Source organism: Melospiza melodia, chromosome 30, assembly GCF_035770615.1.
Source record: "Melospiza melodia melodia isolate bMelMel2 chromosome 30, bMelMel2.pri, whole genome shotgun sequence".
NCBI classification, from domain to species: Eukaryota; Metazoa; Chordata; class Aves; order Passeriformes; family Passerellidae; genus Melospiza; species Melospiza melodia.
Window position 1 is genome coordinate 3,246,067 of NC_086223.1, and position 19,027 is coordinate 3,265,093.

The following is a 19,027-nucleotide window of genomic DNA, read 5'->3' on the forward strand; positions in this document are numbered from 1 at the left end:
GGGATATGAGCCCGTCCCGGGGTTGTTGGTCCATCCCGGGGGTCGTGGGTCCATCCCAGGGCTGTGAGCCTGTCCCGGGCAGTGCGGGGCCGGGGCTGTGAGCCCATCCCGGGGGTGCGAACCCATCCCGCGGCTGTGGGTCCATCCCAGGGCTGTGAGCCTGTCCCGGGCAGTGCAGGGCCGGGGATGTGAGCCCGTCCCGGGGCTGTGGGTCCATCCCAGGGCTGTGGGGCCGGGACTGTGAGCCGTCCCGGGGCTGCGGGCCCATCCCGGGGGTATGGGGCTATCCCGGGGCTGCGGGCCCATCCCGGACACCCCGGATCCTCCACCCGCCGTGCCCCGGGGCTGGCGACAAGCGGCGGCAGCACGGAGGGGACGCCCCTCGGGACGGAGGGGCCGGCGGGGGGCGGCTCCCGGGGCCGCGGCCGTGGCGGCTCGGCCCTGCCCAGCGCCGGCTCCGCTCCGCGCCTGGTTGGTGCCGTCGGGGCCGGGGGCGCGGCCAGGCCGGGGCCGGCCCGGTAAAGCGGCGGCGGAGCGGGCGCGGCGGCCCCGCACCATGGAGGGGCACCTGGCGCGCTGCAAGATCGTGGTGGTGGGGGACACGCAGTGCGGCAAGACCGCGCTGCTGCACGTCTTCGCCAAGGACTGCTACCCCGAGGTGCGGGAGGGCTGCGGGAGGGCGGGCCGGGCTCCCCTCAGCTCCCCCGGGCTCACCTGTGCTCTCCCCTCATCCCCCAGAGCTACGTGCCCACCGTCTTCGAGAACTACACGGCCAGCTTCGAGATCGACAAGCAGCGCACCGAGCTCAACATGTGGGACACCTCAGGTGGGCCGGGGATGCGCGGGGGTGGCGGGGCCGGACTCGTCCTTCCCACCGTTCCCGGAGCCGCCGGGCTGGGGCAGGGGCAGCGGCTCCGAGCCCTGCGAGCCTCCCGGGGCACCGAGCGGGCGGCGCTCCCTTGTCCTGCAGCGGGGACAGCGAACAGAACCGGCTGCGGCTGCAGCCCTGAGGCCGGAGGGAATGGGGAGGAATGGGAGTGCTGGTGGAGGGGGAGTGCCCTGGTGCTGCCACAGAGCCTCCGCGGTTCTCTGGCGTCTTTTTGGCTCGGATTGGTTTTGCCTCTTTGTGTCCTCGGTTGTGGTTCTGCTCACAGCGCCGGGCTCGGCTGTCCCAGCCCACCGAGACCCGTCCCAAACTTTGTGCCTGCTCCTGCCCCGGGGGAGGCACGAGTTGCAGGAGGAGTGCGTGATGCAGAGCTAATGGAAATATTGGCATCCCGCAAAGTTCACAGGCACTTTCTGCTTTATCTTTGGGTCCTTTTGTACGGGCAGTGCAGCTGAGTGCTGTGTTCTGCTGATGAATATACATCGTGTGCTTGCTGCTTCTATTTCCCCATAGTCTCTTAATTTTTGGAATCCTGATGATAAATGAAGTGCTCTCAGTGTCCAAGAGCAGTAGTAAGTGAGAACATGACCTAGGACTTTCTTTTCCTGTTGTTCATTCAGATTCCTTGCTGTAATTTTGCATTCATTAAATGACAGCTATAGGATTAGCATAGTTCTGCCTAGACTAGTGGCTTTACTGAGTCTTGGACAAGCCCAAACATGTAAAATATATTTGAATCTTCTTCTGGAGCTTCCTGACCTAAGAGACCTTGCTTTGCTGATTTTTGTTCCCTGAGACAAAATGGGAATGGGATTCAGCTTTGCTGGCAAGCTGTGTGCTGTGATGTGAGCCATGAGGACGCTGGCTCCTGGGAATGAAGTGTTGGCCCTTGGTGTTTGACCAGGAGCTGTGCTTGAAGCACAGAGTGGTGGGTACATGGAAGCCCTTGCAGGGCTGGTTTGGAGACTCTCATGTGTGAAACCATCCTGGCTGGTCTGGGCTGCAGAGGGCTCCTTGAAGCTGCTCAGGGTGCTCCAGGACTCAGGGATGGTCACTGGGGTGCACATGAGTGTTCACCCACAGCTTGTGCACCCCCACGGCTGGGGGAGTTCCAAACTTGGGCTTCTGCAGCCTTGGAGGGGATGTGGTGGGTTATCTTTGCTAGGCACTGAATGGCTTTGCTGTAGAGGATCTGTGTTTGATATAAAAACTTCATCTTTGCAGGGTGTAGAAGCACGTTTGAAGTGTTTGCTTTTCAGGAATCCTCCATAATGATTTGATTTGGTCTTACAAATGTTTAAAGAAAAGGACATGATAAAAAGTCCTTAAAGGATGTATCTGGCACCTGCATCTGATGCTGTCACAAGCTCATTTTTCCCCTTGTGACAAAAGATGTTTTTCCAATATTTGTCTCTGCAGCCAAAAACAAATGGACTTTGATTCTTCCTCTTTTCTCCTGTGAAAAATGTCAGACCTTTTTAACAGCTTTGCTGTAGATAGAGTTCATCAGGTAGTTTTCCAGATAGATTCCCTTTGATTTGAAATACACAGGAGCTAGCTCTTAATAAACAATCCCGCAAAGCACTAGACAGCAGTTTTCCCTGGTAATCAAACTGAAATTTTTAGCTGTAGACTGCAAAGTGCTGTTGAGTTTTCACTAGCCTTCAGAGGCCCTTATAAACGGGAGCTTTGGCAAACGAAGTTCTGCACAATAGTGAGTTGAACCGGCTGAGCTGAAGGGATCAGGAGAAGCTCATTGCCCACCCCATGGAGAATTACAGGCATTGGTGGGCACTTCCCCTTCTCTCCTGGAGTACCTGCTCTTTCTTTTAAGCTGCTTTTCGTATTATTCATGATAAATTCCATCCCAGCAAGAGTGAAAAAGGGTGATCCTGACATGAGGAGGGGAACATTTTCTATTTTAAATGCTCTCCTTCTCTTAGATAAATGATTGGAACTAAAATTCCCTGAGAAATCAGCGGACACCTGGAGAGAGGAGGTGGATATATATATATATTTTTTTAAATTTTTACTTAATTTCCCTCACCCCATACTTAGTTGAGGAAGCAGCTGGAGACTCTGGAAGCTGCACAAGGTGAGCTGAGCATCTCTCAGCAGTGGGTGGTGGGGAAAGTGCAGTCTGGCTGGAAAACTCCCTTTATGAAGGCTGATTGTGGCTGCAGTCTGCCTGGCCACTCAGCCATCCCCATGGTAAGCCCTGTCCAGCCCAGGATGCTGCCTGCTCCCTGTGCCCTGTCATCCTGTTGGAAAATGCAGCCTTTGGAGCTGAATTGACCCCTCCTAAGTGGGAAACACAGGCTGTGACACTGGCAGCTGGCAGGCAGCAGCTCCCATTAGAGGAATATTGACACAGAGTGGATGGGAGTGATGGAGAACTGAATGGCTCCCAAATTGTATTGGGAGCTCTGATTTTCTTTAAATGCCTTTTAACTCTTTGTCCATTGTATTTTGGGGCTGGAGGATGACTTTGGAGAGTTTCCAGCGCTGAGAATCCTTCAAAAGGGTGAAACCTGCTAGGACTCAAATGAGACTTAGCTCTGGGCATGCACCAGGGAGAAAATCCCCTTGTCCAACATCTGCAGCTGCTGGTTCTGTTTCGTGTTTGTTTCAATTCAGACCATGGGAGTAAAATTGCTTGGGGTGCCATGTCACAGCATGCCAGGAATGTCCCATGCCTGCTGTGCCCAAGTGCTACATGCTGTTTGCTAAAGCCTCCACTGAAAAACAGTTTGACATCCTTGTCTGCGAGGGAAGGGGTGCAGAGCTTGGATGGAGCATCTCTGCTCCTGAGCCTTTGCTTTGCTGCTCTTCTTGTTCCTCTTCTGGCGAATTCTTTCGTTGGCTGAACACGCTCAGCACAGAAACAACTCCTCTGCACAGGGCTGGGATCTTGTGGTGGGGGAAACTCCTGCTCAGTGGGATGCCTGATGGCTTGGCAGTGCTGTTCCCAAAGGGCTGGGTGCCCCGGACCGGCAGGATGAGCTCTGTGCTTTGTTCCTGGGGCAGGAGGAGGAGGAGGAGGAAGGTGCATGGCTGGCGATCATTAGCGATGCTCCGCAAGGAGTGGGCGAGTTTCGAGTTTCGTTCGAGTGCGTCAGGTCTGGGAGGGAGCATTGTTCCCCCCAGGGCGTGCAGGGGCAGGGAGCTTCTCCTCAGCGAGGTAATAATACTTTCCCTGTGGGATCAGGGAGTGTGTCTGGGGCTGGAAGTGGAACCATTGGGGTGCTCAGCAGGTCTCTGGCAGAGAGAGCCCTCAGTGAGGAGCCTGACCTGCGGCCCAGGGAGCTGTGCTTGGAGTGTTTCCCACCACGAGCTGGCACTGCCCACTGGTGCACTGGCAATGCCAGGCCATGATGGGAATGACCAGTGCCCAACAGATTGGCACAATGCCCTGTTTTGCAGAGCTTCCCTGGCACTGGGTGCAAGCAAGGGGAGAGAGGAGCTCAAGCCATGCTTGAGGGTTGGCAGCAGTGCTGCTGGCAGCTCTGAGGCTTTACCCTCTATCTAGGTGGATTTTTTTGTTCTGTTTTCAATAATAATGGTGAGGAACCTACACTGTACTGACTTCTTTGCTAGGAGGCTCTGCTTTTGTGCCTCAAAGTGCAGGCAGGCAGAGCAAGGAGTGATCTGAGGCCACTGAGCTGCCTGATGCATCTCTGGCTGATGCAGAGCAGAGCTGCCTGCTCCTGGCAGGGACATCTTTGCCAGTGCTCAGTGGCAGAGCCAGCCTGGCACTGTGCCCTGCACAAGGTCACTGCTGCCTTGGGAAGCTGCTGGAGGGGACTGTCCTTTGTGGACCTTGAGAGTGGCAGTGCCTGCTGCAGCCTGCAGCGTTGCAGAGGTCAGTGCTCCCGGGTTCAGCAGTGCCCTGCCCGGCTCAGAGCAGAGCTGTGTGCCTGCCAGCTCTCCACAGCCGCTGTCTCTTCAGCAGATGTGCTTTCAAGACAAGAATAACGCTGTGAATTGCAAATCCCCCTCCGCCTTCCTCTCTGCCTGTGCTCAGCAAACAGTCTGCCTTGGAATGGCCTGTGTGGGAAACCACGGGCTGTGATAACAGATCCTTCTTTTAAGGGAGCTACTGAGGAATGTTGATGAGATTAGAGAGCTGAAAGGGGCTGAGTTTGGCAATGGCATCTCCATGGATGCTGGGGCTGGCTGTGCCTGGATTCCCAGGGTGCAGCTCCAGGATTGCCATGGCTGCCTCTTCCCAATGTAAGAACGAGTCCTGTCTCAGAAAGACTTCACTCTGAGGCACACAGAAAATGTGGAGCTGCCCTTTCCATACCAAAAGAGCTCCTCCCATGCTTCCTGTTCAGACTGAGAGCCTAAAAGCAGCGTGCTTGTGTTGTGCCTCAGCACAAATATGTAGTTAATCCTAAAAATACAGCTGGGTCAAATTCCCATGCAGGTCAGCAACCAGTCAGACAGAACTTTAAAGGGTTGCAGCAGAAATGCTGGTACTGAAGTGGGTGGAGGATGGACCTTGGGAAGGCATGCCAGGGCAGTGCCCAGGAGGATCTCCTCTCTGGGTTGGGCACACTGTGGGCATGCTGCAGTGCTCTGTGGCTCAGGGATGGAGCCTGGTTCTGCTCTGGCATCATCCATCCTTTGTCCCCTCCGGATCTGAGAGGCTCAAGCTTCTGTGGGGCCGTGAGATGTCCTGGGAGTTGTGAGGATGCTGAGGAACATTTGCTTTTAGTGACAGCTGGCTGGCCCCGCTGGCTGCTGTGACCTTGTGAATAAAGAGGAATGTTCTGTGGGGTGGGTTTGTTCCCAGCTCAGGTGCTGACCCCTTTCCCACAGCCCAGAGCTGATCTGCTCTCTGCTGTGCTCTGCTCTCCCTGCTCCTCTTGCCCCAGATTCTGAAGATAAAAATCTCCACTCCATTAAACTTTGCAAGTGTACAGGCCCAGCCTTCCCCGTGGGAAGAAACCTTATCTGGCAGCCACATGCCTGGGGAGGGATCTGATGCCTGTGAGCAGTAACCCTGAAATGTGCAGCGCTGCTCCATGAGAATTGTGTCCACGCAGCCCTCAGCCCTGTTCCCTGTGCGTGCTGCCTGTGCTGTTGCCCCTCTGGGTCCCTGGTGTCCCCTGCAGGAAGGGTGGCAGCCAGGTTGTGGCAGGAGTGCCAGGAAGGCACCTGTGACCCCCATTTGTCTCCCTGCTCAGCTGCTGCAGGCGTGGAAAGGCTGGGAGGGCAGTCCTGCCGCTCCTGCCATGCCAGACACCCTCTGATGTGTCACTGACATGTTTTATGAAAACCCTTTCACTAGGTTTTTTTTTTTCCTGAGAAGCCTCAGAAAACAAATATAAACAATAACTCTCTGATGGCTTAGAATGTGGTCTGAAGATTTTACCAACACTTGCATCTCTGCTTGGTCTCATGTGAATTGTTTTACTTGATGACCAATCCCAGTCCAGCTGTGTCGAAGCTGTGAGCAGTCACAAGATTCTATTATCATTCTTTTCTGGCCTTCTGATGTCTCCTTTCTCTTTAGTGTAGTTTTAGTGTATCATTTTCTTTTAATAGAACATATATAATAAAATAATAAATCAGCCTTCTGAAATATAATATATATAATAAAATAAATCAGTCTTCTGAAACATGGAGTCAAGATTCTCATCCCTTCCCTCCAACACCCCCACAGTGATGCTGCCCCAGGAGCTTTCAGGGGCTCCTCACAGCTGCTGGAGGGAGGTTTGCAGCTGAGCAAGCTTCTGTGGCCACAGATGAGGCAGGACACAGGGCTGGGATGGGGCAGGAGAGCTCAGCACCTGCCTGAGCTGGGGATTCCTCCCTCCACTGGTAAATCCAGCAGAACTGCCTCCTCCTGAGGGGCAGGCTTCCAGTAATAAGGTCTGGAGAAGGGCCCAGAAATGCCACCTCAGCCTATGCAAATAGCATTGCCTTCATCCTGAAGGTGTGCCAGCTGGGCTCTTTAGTAATTCACTCATTTCTGAACGTGCATTGTAGGAATTAGGAGCAGAGGTTAATCGTCCAAACTGATGAGCTGGGGTTTTCTTTCAGTTGTGCATTTCCCAGAAGAGTGTTTATTCTATGTCACAGAGCAGTTTCCTCCTTTCCTGCACTTCAGGGGTTTGCAGTGATGTTGCCACAAGCAAGACAAATGTCAAAGTTCAGCCAGGCCAGAAGGTTCTGGAAGTCCTGGGGCTGTTGACTTGCTCCTGCTTTGGCAGCTTTGCCCTCTTGGGATCTGTCTGGCAGGGTGCACATCCTCTGCCATCTCTGAAGGCTCATCTGGCACCTCTGTGTGGGGAGGTGACCCAGAGCTCTCTGTGTTGTCAGTGTGGCCCTGCAGAAAGCTGGGATGGGTTTGTGTTTCATTCCATGAAGGCTGCTCTTGGCAGTGCCTGCAGAAAGCAGCGTGTGCCTCAGCACTGCTCCCTCTTTGGGGAGAGCTTTCAGAGCCCCCCCAAGTGTGCTGCTGAGAAATTGAGGTCTTGGCAGTGCTCATCTCTGTTTCAGCCAGAGCTGGGCTGTGAGAGCCCCTTGCAGAGCAGATCATGGCTCTGCAAACACTCTGGCTTTCCCTATTGTTGGATGGAAGAGAGGCTCATCATCTCCAGAACTCCTAATGAGGAGCAAATGAAGATTAGCACCACGTTGGTGGAGATGAAACAGCACATTTCAGCCCCCTGCCCAAGAGTGGCATCTCTGAGCTGCAGTGCCAGGCTCTGCAGGATCTGCCAGGCAAGGGCAAAGAGGAGCCACTCGTGCTTGTGTTGTAGACAACAATGGGAATTTTATTTTTAAGCTGGTTGTAGGCTTGCTCCAGTTTTCCCTTTAATCATGAACAGATGCACTTAGGTCCTGTTTCTCGCAGACCTGGATGCCAAGTGGGAGAATGACTCATGCAGTGAAGGAAGGCTGAATCTGCAGACACACCAGCCTTGGGCTCCTTGTGTGTGTGTGGAATTGCCAGACTGTGATCTCTGGAGTGTCTTGCTGGAGGATCTGTAAGGTGTCAAGTGCTCATAATCCATAAAACTGGAGAGCTGGATTTGAAGGCTCTGGCTTTTTTGGGTTGTTTAGGTGGGGTTTTGGGGTGGGGGGGGGTGTGTTGTTTTGGTGGTTTTTTTTAGTTGTTAAATGCAATGAAAAAGTAATAGATGCAAAAGAGAATTTCCTGATTCAGTAGAGATGTCTCCAGAGCAAACTGGGGATTACCTTGGCTGGGAGAAATGCAGCTCCTCTGCCCCACAGGGCAGCACTGAGGTGGGCAGGAGCTGCTGAATGCCAGCTGAGGTGCCAGGGGTGGCTCCTGCTCTTTGCAGGTAATGAATGTGAAGCAAATTCTGATCTCATTTGGAAAATCAGGTTCTTTACCTCGTGCTTCCCTTCCCTCAGCACGGGAGTCTCTCCTGTGGTCCAGGTGAGGAGAGCAGGACTCCTGGCAGGATTCCTGGCTCTGGGGTGAGCCCGTGGGGGTCCAGTGGGGTCTGGGGGGGCTGCAGCAGCCCTGAGGAGCTGGCTGGCTGCTGAGGAGCAGCGGGTTGCTATGATACAGTTTGCTGTGGCACTGTCTGTGCTGAATGAGCCAAAGCTGCCCCTACAAAAGGAGCATTCCTTGGCTGGGAGGGGGTAGATTTATCTCAAGTGTTTATGTAAAGCTGAGAAGCTGCAGGGAGAGGATGTGCGTGGGAACGTTTCCTCCAGCACCAGGGCCCCTGTCTGGAGGCAGAGAGCTCTGTGTGCATGGGGGAGAGGGCAGGGCTCAGATAAAGGGCTGGGCTGATTCAGGCATGCAGATCAGCCCTGCATCTCCTGTCCTGTGCTCCCAGCTCGTGGCAAACAGAGGAGCCTGTTCAAAGGGGAGCTCAGCGCTGCTTGGTGCTGCTTGTGAGAGCAGCCCTGGGCTGGGCAGGGCTGGCTCGTGTGGCTGTGCCATGGGGAGTGCTGTGACCCTGCCAGGTGTGAGCCTGAGGAGAGCTCAGGAACCTCTGCACCCTGGCTCACCCTGCCTGCCTGTCTGGCATCCCCGTCCCCAGAGCTGCCCAAGATGCCACAGGGACTGGCTCCTTTCCATTAGGGAGCTTGATTTTCCCTCTAGGAAGAGGGCTGGGCTCTGCAGAGGTCAGGATCTGTTTCTTCTGTGCTGTTCCAAACCCCTTCCCTTCCCAGTGACTTTGCAGGGGCTGCAGGTGCCTTTGCTCCTCTGGGCTGGCTGTAACAGCTGGAGACACCAGGAGCCGATTTTTTGGGAATCCAATTGCACATCAAATCCAGAGCAGCTTCCCCTGGCTGTGTGGAGTGGCAGGGGCTGGCTGGTCACAGCCCTGGAGCTCTGCTGTGGTTGGTGCCGTGGTCTGAGCTGCATGGCCAGTCCCTGGCACTGGGCAGGGTTTGGGGAGGCTCCACCAAGCCCTCAGCCTGCCCCATGCGGGCTCTGGGCAGAGAGAGGAGCATCAGGCTCTGCTGCCCAGGTGTTTGCAGAGCTCCAGCTGTGCTGTGCTGGGGGACTGAGCCCCTGTGCACACAGGACCTGCAGAGAATCAGCCCACTCTCCTCTGGTGCCCAGCCCAGGCAGATTTCCATCCTTCCAGACACATAAACCACCATCATCCATAATTCATCAGGTGCTGAGTTTCACTGAGGAGCCACCTGACACCTGGGCTGCACCTTTCTCCTGGGGTGGGAAAGTGCCAGCTCCTGACATCCCGAGGAGCTGCAGCAGGAGGCAGGTCTGGCTTCCTCAGCCCAGGATGGCAATCCTGCTCTTGGAGGAGGCAGATTCAACAGGACTCTGCTGTCTCTGTTTCCTCTTCCCATAAATAAAATCTGCTTCTCATCCCTCCAGGAAGTTTAAGTGATTTTGTCTTTGCTGCTTAAAACCACTGCTTTGGTTTTATATAGTGAGGCTGATTGCTCCATGAGTGTTTGCTGAGGTGTCTGCACTCACCAGCAGAGTGCAGGGCAAATAAAAATGCTGTGGCACAGTGACCTTCCTGCCTGAAATTTGCATTGAAGGGGTGTGTGTGTGCACATGTGTGTGGTAGAAGAAATACAGAAATATAAGAAGTGCATGATTCAGGCTGGGCTCTTTGCCTGCTCACAGAGTTCCTGTGGAATGCAGAATCATCCCCTTCCATTTATAGCTCATTCACCAAAAACTGTCACTTCTTTTATACACCAAAAAGAATCTGTCTGACTTTTCCCAGCACAAATCCAGAAAGAAGGCAATCCATTTGTACCTGTCACAAATTCTCACCACCTTTGTGAGCAAGCTCTCCTGTATGAAGATAGCAAGGGAGGATACAAACCCAGCAGCAGCATTTGCTGTGTTCTCTCAGCCCCACCTTTCTGCTGTGAGGGGTGATGGAATCCAGGCTGAGTGGTGAGCCAGGCTGAGCCCTCCTGCATCAGCAGCACTTGCCAGATGCTCACCAGGCAGGGAGAGGGATGTAAAACTTGCCTCTTCACTCTGTCAAGGGGTAAATATAAGAAAACAAGGACAAAACATCTGACTTCCATGCCTAAACAAAGGAACTAAAATCCTCTGCTAATCCAGTTCTGGTGAACTTATGGCATGTGGTCTCTTTCAAACCAGAATTTTATTTTAACACTGACCCTGCCCCTCTCCACAGGCTCGGCCTACTACGACAACGTGCGGCCCTTGGCCTACCCCGACTCGGACGCTGTGCTCATCTGCTTTGACATCAGCCGCCCTGAAACCCTGGACAGTGTGCTCAAAAAGGTGAGTTCCATCAGCCAGAGGGGTGCTCTGCCCCACCATGCCCTCAAACCCTGGAAAATGTGCTTAAAAAGGTGAGTGCCAGCAGCCATGGGGTGCTGTGCTCCACCACACCTCAAAACCCTGGACAGTGTGCTCAAAAAGGTGAGTTCCATCAGCCATGGGGTGCTCTGCCCCACCATGGCCTCAAACCCTGGAAAATGTGCTCAGAAAGGTGTGTCCAACAACCAGAGGGGTGCTGTGCTCCACCATACCCTGAGAGCCTGGACAGTGTGCTCAAAAAGGTGAGTTCCATCAGCCAGAGGGGTGCTGTGCCCCACCATGCCCTCAAACCCTGGACAGTGTGCTCAAAAAGGTGAGTGACCAACAACCAGAGGGGTGCTGTGCTCCACCACACCCCAAAACCCTGGAAAATGTGCTCAAAAAGGTGTGTCCAACAACCAGAGGGGTGCTGTGCCCCACCATGGCCTCAAACCCTGGAAAATGTGCTTAAAAAGGTGAATGCCAGCAGCCATGGGGTGCTCTGCCCCACCATGGTGGCCCTGAGGCTCTCATCAGGGTCAGAGCTCTGGCCCCTGTCTTGGGTTGCTGTTGTTAATTGCTGCCCCCACATCTGTGGGTGTGAACACAGACCCCACACACATGCTGCAAGCTGCCACCACCCCCTAGGTTCCTTTCCAAATGGAAATATTCTGCATTCTGCACACACCAAGCAGAGCACCTGACCATCCTCCTCTGAGCACAGGAACTCCAGGCAAGGCCATGGGGCCAGACATTCTCATCAATCTAATTAAAGAAGAAATATCTGGCAAGGTTCTACCATTTGAGGCCAAACCCTTGCAAAATAGAGAGCACAATTTTAATTTTACAGCTTAGGATTGCAGTTTAGAGAAGTCCACTTACATAACAGAAATTGGCTTTTTCGCAGGATCAGGCTCCAGCTGTGAAACACAAATCCTAAAAAGATGTTGTCAGGTGCTTAATTTTAAAGTCTACAATTTCTTTCACAGTATTAGTTTATCCATTTGTCTATTTTTTTATGTCAGCAGAACCACCAGTGGATCTCTGTCAGCAGAACCACCAGTGGATCTCTCAGCAGAACCAGCAGTGGCTGTGGATGGCCTGCAGCAGCTGGGAAGGAGCCTCTGGTGCCTGTTTCCAAGCAAGCAGAGTGCTCAGTTTTTTGGCTCTCCCCTCAGTTCAGCATCTGCACAGTGAAAAAGACAGCAATCAGTTCTCTAGAGCTCGTCAACAGAAATGATGAGCTGTAGTGCTGAATTTGAAGTGAATTATTGAGCTGAGATGGCACAATGCCACTGGCCTGGAGAGCAGGCAGGGCCCTAAGCCTGCCCTGGCACTGGGAGCAGCTGAAATTTCCTACCTGCTCCTTTCAGCAGAGCTGATACTGCAGCTGGCAGGTCCCAGAGAGCCTCTCAGGGCTGGGGATCTGCTGTGGGGCACCCCTGGCTGGTCCCCAGTGGGTCACTTCTGGGAGAAGGTCCCACACAAGGCTTTCCTCTGAGGTGGGGTGAAGTCCAGCAGCCCCAAATGCTGCTCAGAGGAAGGAGGATAAATGGTTTTCTTGGTCCTGCTGTGCCCTGCTTCCTGCCATGCATCCAGGGAGCTGTGGTTGTGCTGTGCAGGAATTCAGGGAGCTGTGGTTGTGCTGTGCAGGAATTCAGGGTGTGTGGTTGTGTTGTGCAGGAATTCAGGGAGCAGAGCTGTGGTTCTGCTGTGCAGGAATTCAGGGAGCTGTGGTTGTGCTGTGCAGGAATTCAGGGTGTGTGGTTGTGCTGTGCAGGAATTCAGGGAGCTGTGGTTGTGCTGTGCCAGAATTCAGGGTGTGTGGTTGTGCTGTGCAGGAATTCAGGGAGCAGAGCTGTGGTTGTGCTGTGCAGGAATTCAGGGTGTGTGGTTGTGCTGTGCAGGAATTCAGGGTGTGTGGTTGTGCTGTGCCAGAATTCAGGGAGCTGTGGTTGTGCTGTGCAGGAATTCAGGAATTCAGGGAGCTGTGGTTGTGCTGTGCAGGAATTCAGGGTGTGTGGTTGTGCTGTGCAGGAATTCAGGGTGTGTGGTTGTGCTGTGCAGGAATTCAGGGAGCTGTGGCTCTGCTGTGCAGGAATTCAGGGAGCTGTGGTTCTGCTGTGCAGGAATTCAGGGTGTGTGGTTGTGCTGTGCAGGAATTCAGGGAGCTGTGGTTCTGCTGTGCAGGAATTCAGGGAGCTGTGGTTGTGCTGTGCAGGAATTCAGGGTGTGTGGTTGTGCTGTGCAGGAATTCAGGGTGTGTGGTTGTGCTGTGCAGGAATTCAGGGTGTGTGGTTGTGCTGTGCAGGAATTCAGGGAGCTGTGGTTATGCTGTGCAGGACAGCATCTGGCAGCTGCATCCTGTCCTGGGGGGCTGGTATCTCGTTTGTGACACTCTCTGGGACACCAAGGCATGAAAAGCACCACAGAGCAGCAGCTCCCATGGCTGCTCTCCTCAGAGAGCCCCAGGGCTGGAATGGCCACGGCCTGAACATGGCACATTGTGCTGCCTGGCCTCTTGGCCTCTCCACATTTTGCCAAATGTGCTGAAGCAAGTGCCTCTGACTCAGCTGCTGGGAGGGCTGAGAAGTGGGGCTTTGTCTCAGGAGTGTCCTGCTGAGGGGACAAAGACCCTTCAGATAAATTGGTCAATGGCTCAGTGTTGGCTTCCAGAGCAGGTCCTGGGTACCAAGCAGGCTGGGTGGAGGGAGGGTGTTTCATGTGGACTCAAAGAATTCACTGCTCAGCTTGGGAGTCAGCAGAATAATAATGCAAGTGAATCACTTGGACCTTAATGAAATACAAACCTCTCAATAATTAGGTGGGGCTGGGAGTTACTTGTCTCTCTGCACACTCTTCATGTGAGTCCACCCTGCTCAGTGCATGGCTTTCCCTGTACAGCCTCACAGATGTTTGGAGTGCTGCTAGGCAATGTTTTTTTGATATGGTAACTTAAAATAAACCCTAAATCCCAGGGGATTTCTTAAGTGCCTCTGAGTAGATGCCTTGTTTCCTTTGGTGCAGGCTCACAGCCTTATGGCAGCGAGGAAAATTCCTAAGACACCATGAAGCTGAAATGGGTTTTAGCTTGTGATATCAGGCAAATAAGGAAAATAACATTTTCCTGTTCAAGCCTCAGGCAAAAATCCAGCAGAGGAAATCTTTATTAATGCCTCCCCTCTGATGCCTGGGCTGCTGTACAGCATGTACAGTTGAAGGGGCAGAGGCATCTGAGGGGAGTGCAAGCAAGCAGCTCTGCCTTTCATGCAGAACAAGATTTCATGGAGTGGTGCTTTGGTCCTGACAAGTCTTGATAGCACAACAGGGTTTGGGCTCCCAGAGGTGTCAGTCATGCAGGAAGAGGTCACAGCTCTCTCCATAGAATAGGGAGCCCTGTGTCACTGCAGAGCCCTCTGCCAGGTGTGACAGGCCTTGTAGCTCAAATCCTTCACATGAATTAGGATGAAAGCTCCAAAAGAAGTGGGTCTGTCTGTTCATTCTGAGGTTGTGTGGCTCTGGGGCTGGGGGTGCCTGAATCCTGGGGAGTCAGTGTCCTTGGCAAGCAGATACCTGGAGACACCTAAGACAATCTCCTGATAGAAAAAAAGATTTTTCATATTTTGCACATAAATTAGAGTGAAAGCTCCAAAAGAAGTGGGTCTGTTTATTGTGAGGTTGTGTAGGTCTGTGGCTGCAGCACCATGACCTCCAGAACCCTGCCCAGGGGCTGGGGGTGCCTAAGTCCTGCGGCAAGCAAATTCCTGGAGATACCTAAGACAATCTCCTGATAAAAAAAAAAAAATATTTTTTATATTTTGCATATAAATTAGAGTGAGAGCTCCAAAAGAAGTGGGTCTGTTCATTGTGAGGTTGGGTAGGTCTGTGGCTGCAGCACCATGACCTGCTCAGGGGCTGGGGGTACCTGAGGTCTTGGCAAACAGATACCTAAGACAATCTCCTGATAGAAAATAAGGTTTTTCATATTTTGCAGTGGCTTTGGTCTGATACTGGTTGAATGACATTTGGGTGGTTTTTAGCCCTCCCTTCCCCACGAGGTTGTGAACACTGGGCTTGGTGGCTTGGTTTTCTTTCTGCTTCTAATTGCCCTGGGTGGACCTTAACCCTGAGTTATTGTAGCAGGAAATTGCTAATTCCAAGTGACACTTCAGCTGGGGGTAATCTCTATTTTTTTATCTGCTCTCTACTTCAGCACCACTAGATAAGTGACTGGGGCATTGACATGCTGATGGAGCTGTGCAGGTCTCCCCCCGGGGGAGGTCACAGGTGATGGATTTATTTACTGCTGCAGACACAGCTGACATCAGGCATTCACTTTGGGAGCTCTGAAAAGAGTCATTTGTATGAAGGACATGGATGTTTGCCCTGGCCTTCTCTTTCCATTGCTTCAATTCTTAATTTCCCTGGCTGTAGCTATGCTCTGAACATCATGATGTCTTTAACATTATGGTGTGGTGGCTCCCATTAATGAATAGTGTGTGAGTGTGCAAAGAGCTCTCCACTGGCCCTGTTGACCCTTGGGCTCCCAGATTTGAGCAATAATGTGGAACAGGCAGGCATGAAGGGTACTTTGGCCATTCCATCCTTGACAGTGGCAGTCATTAAAGAGCCCTGATATGCTAATCAGTGTTTGAACAGTCGTGACCCCCTGCTTGGAAAAGCCACACCAACCAGAACCCGTCCTTTCCTCCACAGTGGCAAGGGGAGACACAGGAGTTCTGCCCCAACGCCAAGATCGTGCTGGTGGGCTGCAAGCTGGACATGAGGACAGACCTCAACACCCTGAGGGAGCTCTCCAAGCAGCGCCTCATCCCCGTGACACACGAGCAGGTGGGTTTGGGCAGTGCCCAGGGAGGGGACAGCTCTGCCCTGCCACCCACTGCACCCAAGCCTTGGTCTGCTGATGGTTTGCTCAGGGGTTTGGAGCTGTTCTTGTTTCCACCACTCTTGTCCCCAGCTCTAGAAGACCCAATTCCTGATGCTCTGCTGGGCAGCCAGCCATTTAGTAGCCAAAAAAGTCATTCCTCAAAGCAGGTGGAAGTGCCTGATTTGACAGGCTGGACTGGCTAAAGGGGAGTGTTGTCCTTCTGCATCTCCAGTGCAGCTCTTTCTGCTCCCAGTGACTTCAGGTTTGCTGATAAATGAAATTAGACACTGCAAGATGAAGGAAACAATGGGGTAGAAAAACCCTTAAATTCCATAAGAATTAAAAATTAAAAGGGAGGGTTATACATTAGAGGGAAATCTTCAGTATCAGGTGTATTGGGAATTTTTACCTCTCAAGTACCTCAGCCATTGGGGAAAGAGAGAAGGAAATTGGGATAAAAAGGGAGGCTGAGTCCTGTGGTGGTGTTTGAGGGTCCCCAGGACAAGGGAAGAGATGAGAATCTTGACTCCATGTTTTAGAAGGCTGATTTATTATTTTATGATATATATTATATTAAAAATGCTATACTAAAACTATACTAAAGAAAGAGAAAGGAGACATCAGAAGGCTAGAAAGGAATGATAATAAAATCTTGTGACAGACTCAGAGAGTCCGACGCAGACTGGCTGTGATTGGCCATTAATTAAAGAAAATTCAAATGCTGGGTAAACAGTTCTCCAAATCACATTCCAGAGCAGCAAAACATGGAGAAGCTGAAGCTTCCCAGCTTTTCAGGAGAAAAGATCCTGGCAAAGGGATTTTTCATAAAATATCACAGTGACAGCATCCTCCAAAAATTGGAGAGATCCCAGGGGAATGCCCCATGGCCTCTCCCTTTATTCAAATAAAGCAAAAGTACTCTTCTGCCTCCTTTTTGGACATAAACCTCTGATGTTTGTGGGTTAATTCTCCTAACAGAAGGGAGGGTTATACATTAGAGGGAAATCTTCAGTATCAGGTGTATTGGGAATTTTTTACCTCTCAAGTGCCTCAGCCAATGGGGAAAGAGAGAAGGGAAATGTGGGAAATTGGGAGAAAAAGGGAGGCTGAGTCCTCCAGAAATTTGAGAGATCCCAGGACAATGCCCCATGGCTTGTCCCTTTATTTGAATGAAGTAAAAATGCCTCCTTTTTGGACATAAACTTCTGGTGTTTGTGGATTAATTTTCCTAACAGTATTCATTTTAACGCAAAAAGCCAATCATAAGATAGATACACATTTTGTGGATTAATTTTCCTAACGGTATTCATTTTAATGCGAAAAGCCAATCATAAAATACACATTTTGTGGATTAATTTTCCTGACAGTATTCATTTTAACGCGAAAAGCCAATCATAAAATACACATTTTGTGGATTAATTTTCCTAACGGTATTCGTTTTAATAACCATTTTAACGCGAAAAGCCAATAAAATGCACATTTTTACACTTGCTCCTCGGTGCCCTAACCCCGTCCCCTCCGTGCTGCTCTCTCTGGCCGCAGGGCAGCGCGCTGGCACGGCAGATTGGGGCAGTGGCCTATGCAGAATGCTCCTCCAAGGTGTCAGAGAACAGCGTGAGGGACGTGTTCCACCTGACCACGCTGGCCTCGGTCAACAGGGTGCACAAGAACCTGAAACGCAGCAACTCCAAGCGGGGACTGAAGCGGGCGTCACAGATGCCTGGCAGGACAGACTTCCTGAGTGACACAGAGATGAGGAAAGACCGAGCCAAGAGCTGCTCCATCATGTGAGAACGGGCTGTAAATAACGCGTGTGTGTTGTCCATTTGTGCAGTGAGTGGCTGAGACAAGGGCGTGGTGCTGGCTGCAGGAGCTGCCCTGCCTTTCCAAAGCCTTTCTCTCAGTCTGCAGGGCTGAGCAAAGGTGCCAGCTGCCAGCAGGGCTGCACGAGTTGCCCTGCACTGTGGAGACTCTCTGCTGCTGTGCAGATTGCTTGGGATGAAGGAACCACTCGGCAGAGGAGGATTCTGGTGCTGGAAGGTTTGTGGCTGGGTGAAACAAAGTCAAAGGGAGCGATGCCATGTGTGTGTGTGTGTGTGTGTGCCACCCTCCTGTACCCACAGCCCAGGCCCTGCTCTGTGCAGCTCTACAGCACACACAGCCTGGGCTGGGGGCTCTGTGGGACCTGGGCTGGAGGGAGGAGGGGGATTTGGAGCAGCAGAGTGTGGTCAGGAGAAGGTGTTCCTCCAATCTCCCTGCAGAAGGGAAATGATGTTTGAGGTGATGCTGTTGGACAGCGAGGTGCAGGTCTGGGCCAGAGCTGGGAGGGAGGGCTGGGAAGGAACCTCAACCTGATGAGACACCACAGCAGCCCACCTCCTGCAAGGAAAACACACAGATGTCTCTTCCCACAGCATTTCAGGTACTCAAACTGCATTTGAAAGGTGGGTCTGGCTCTGAGGGAGAGGTGTGTCCCACTAGGTGCACCCTGAGGATTGTGGTTCCCTCCAGCAAGCAAATGCCCCTGGGGAGCTTTGCTGAGCCCTGGGCTCTCCCCCTGCCCTGCACACACAGCTCCCAACAAGAACTGCAATAACAATCCTTATCCTGCTCCCCACCCACTTCCAGCTGCAGGCTGTGTTGCATGGTGCTGTGTTTGTCTGGTATTGATGAGGAAAATGCCTTTATGCATATCTGCACCCTGTCTCTGCTGTGGCAGTGGGAGAGGAGGTGCTCCCTGCCCTTGTGCCTTGCTGTCTGGCCTCCTCCCAGCATCTCCCATTGCTTCTGCTGCTGCCCCCTCTGAATGCCTTTGATGACAGTATTAGCCTGGGCTTGATGTCACATGGACACTTTATGGAAAAATAGAATCTGCTCTGTTGCCAGATCCAACTGTGTCTGTGGGCTACAGGAAAAATAAACATGATTGGAAAATCTGTGGTGCTTGGCTGTGTTCATTTTTAACTCAAACCACACATCCTCTCAAAACCTCTTACTGCTCAACTTACCTTTGTGTCCTGATGTCTCTCTCCAGCTCTTGAAATACACTTGTGCACCCCCTTCAGTGAAAAAACCCAGAGGATTTATCTGCATGTATTCATTTTGGAGCTGAAACACCTGCCTTGAGCAGCCTCTCCCTCTGTCCTGGCTCCTGCAGTGTTGTGCAGCATTTGCAGGTTGTCTCTGCCTGATTCAGCTGCCAGGAGCTGTCTGTGTCCTTTCAGCTTTTCACTCAGTGTTCTGTGTCTGCTCTCACACCCAGCTGCACAGTGAAGGCATTTTGGGGGATTTTGGAGCTGCTGATTTACCAGCACCAGAAAAGCTCCACCAGTGACTGGACACTTGTGCTGTGAGCAGGCTGAAAGAGCATGAAAACCCCATCTGCAGTCTGAGAGGAGGAGGAACTGAGCAATGCAGTGTGTGGAGAGCAGCCCTCAGCCTCTTGATGCTTTTCTTGCACTCTCTGGGTTCCTCAGAGCCTTGTTGGACAGAACCA

At 52.3% G+C, this 19,027-nt stretch overlaps 1 protein-coding gene across 1 annotated transcript; it reads left to right on the top strand.

Annotated features, from left to right (window-relative positions):
• The first annotated feature begins 530 nt into the window (after nt 1-530).
• RND2 (Rho family GTPase 2) lies at nt 531-18,467 on the top strand. The gene is made up of 5 exons (XM_063178778.1): nt 531-658; nt 739-826; nt 10,516-10,625; nt 15,360-15,494; nt 17,074-18,467. Exons 1-5 carry the CDS (start codon nt 557-559, stop codon nt 17,320-17,322), a joined length of 684 nt encoding a protein of 227 aa, XP_063034848.1. The 5' UTR covers nt 531-556; the 3' UTR covers nt 17,323-18,467.
• Nucleotides 18,468-19,027: the final 560 nt, after the last annotated feature.

What these genes read in the sequence shown, in the direction of transcription:
- RND2 (XM_063178778.1), top strand. Translation starts at nt 557, where the DNA reads ATGGAGGGGCACCTGGCGCGCTGCAAGATCGTGGTGGTGGGGGACACG. An exon ending in CCAAGGACTGCTACCCCGAG is followed by an intron (nt 659 to 738) that starts GTGCGGGAGGGC and finishes CTCATCCCCCAG; the next exon opens with AGCTACGTGCCCACCGTCTT. An exon ending in TCCCCGTGACACACGAGCAG is followed by an intron (nt 15,495 to 17,073) that starts GTGGGTTTGGGC and finishes CTCTGGCCGCAG; the next exon opens with GGCAGCGCGCTGGCACGGCA.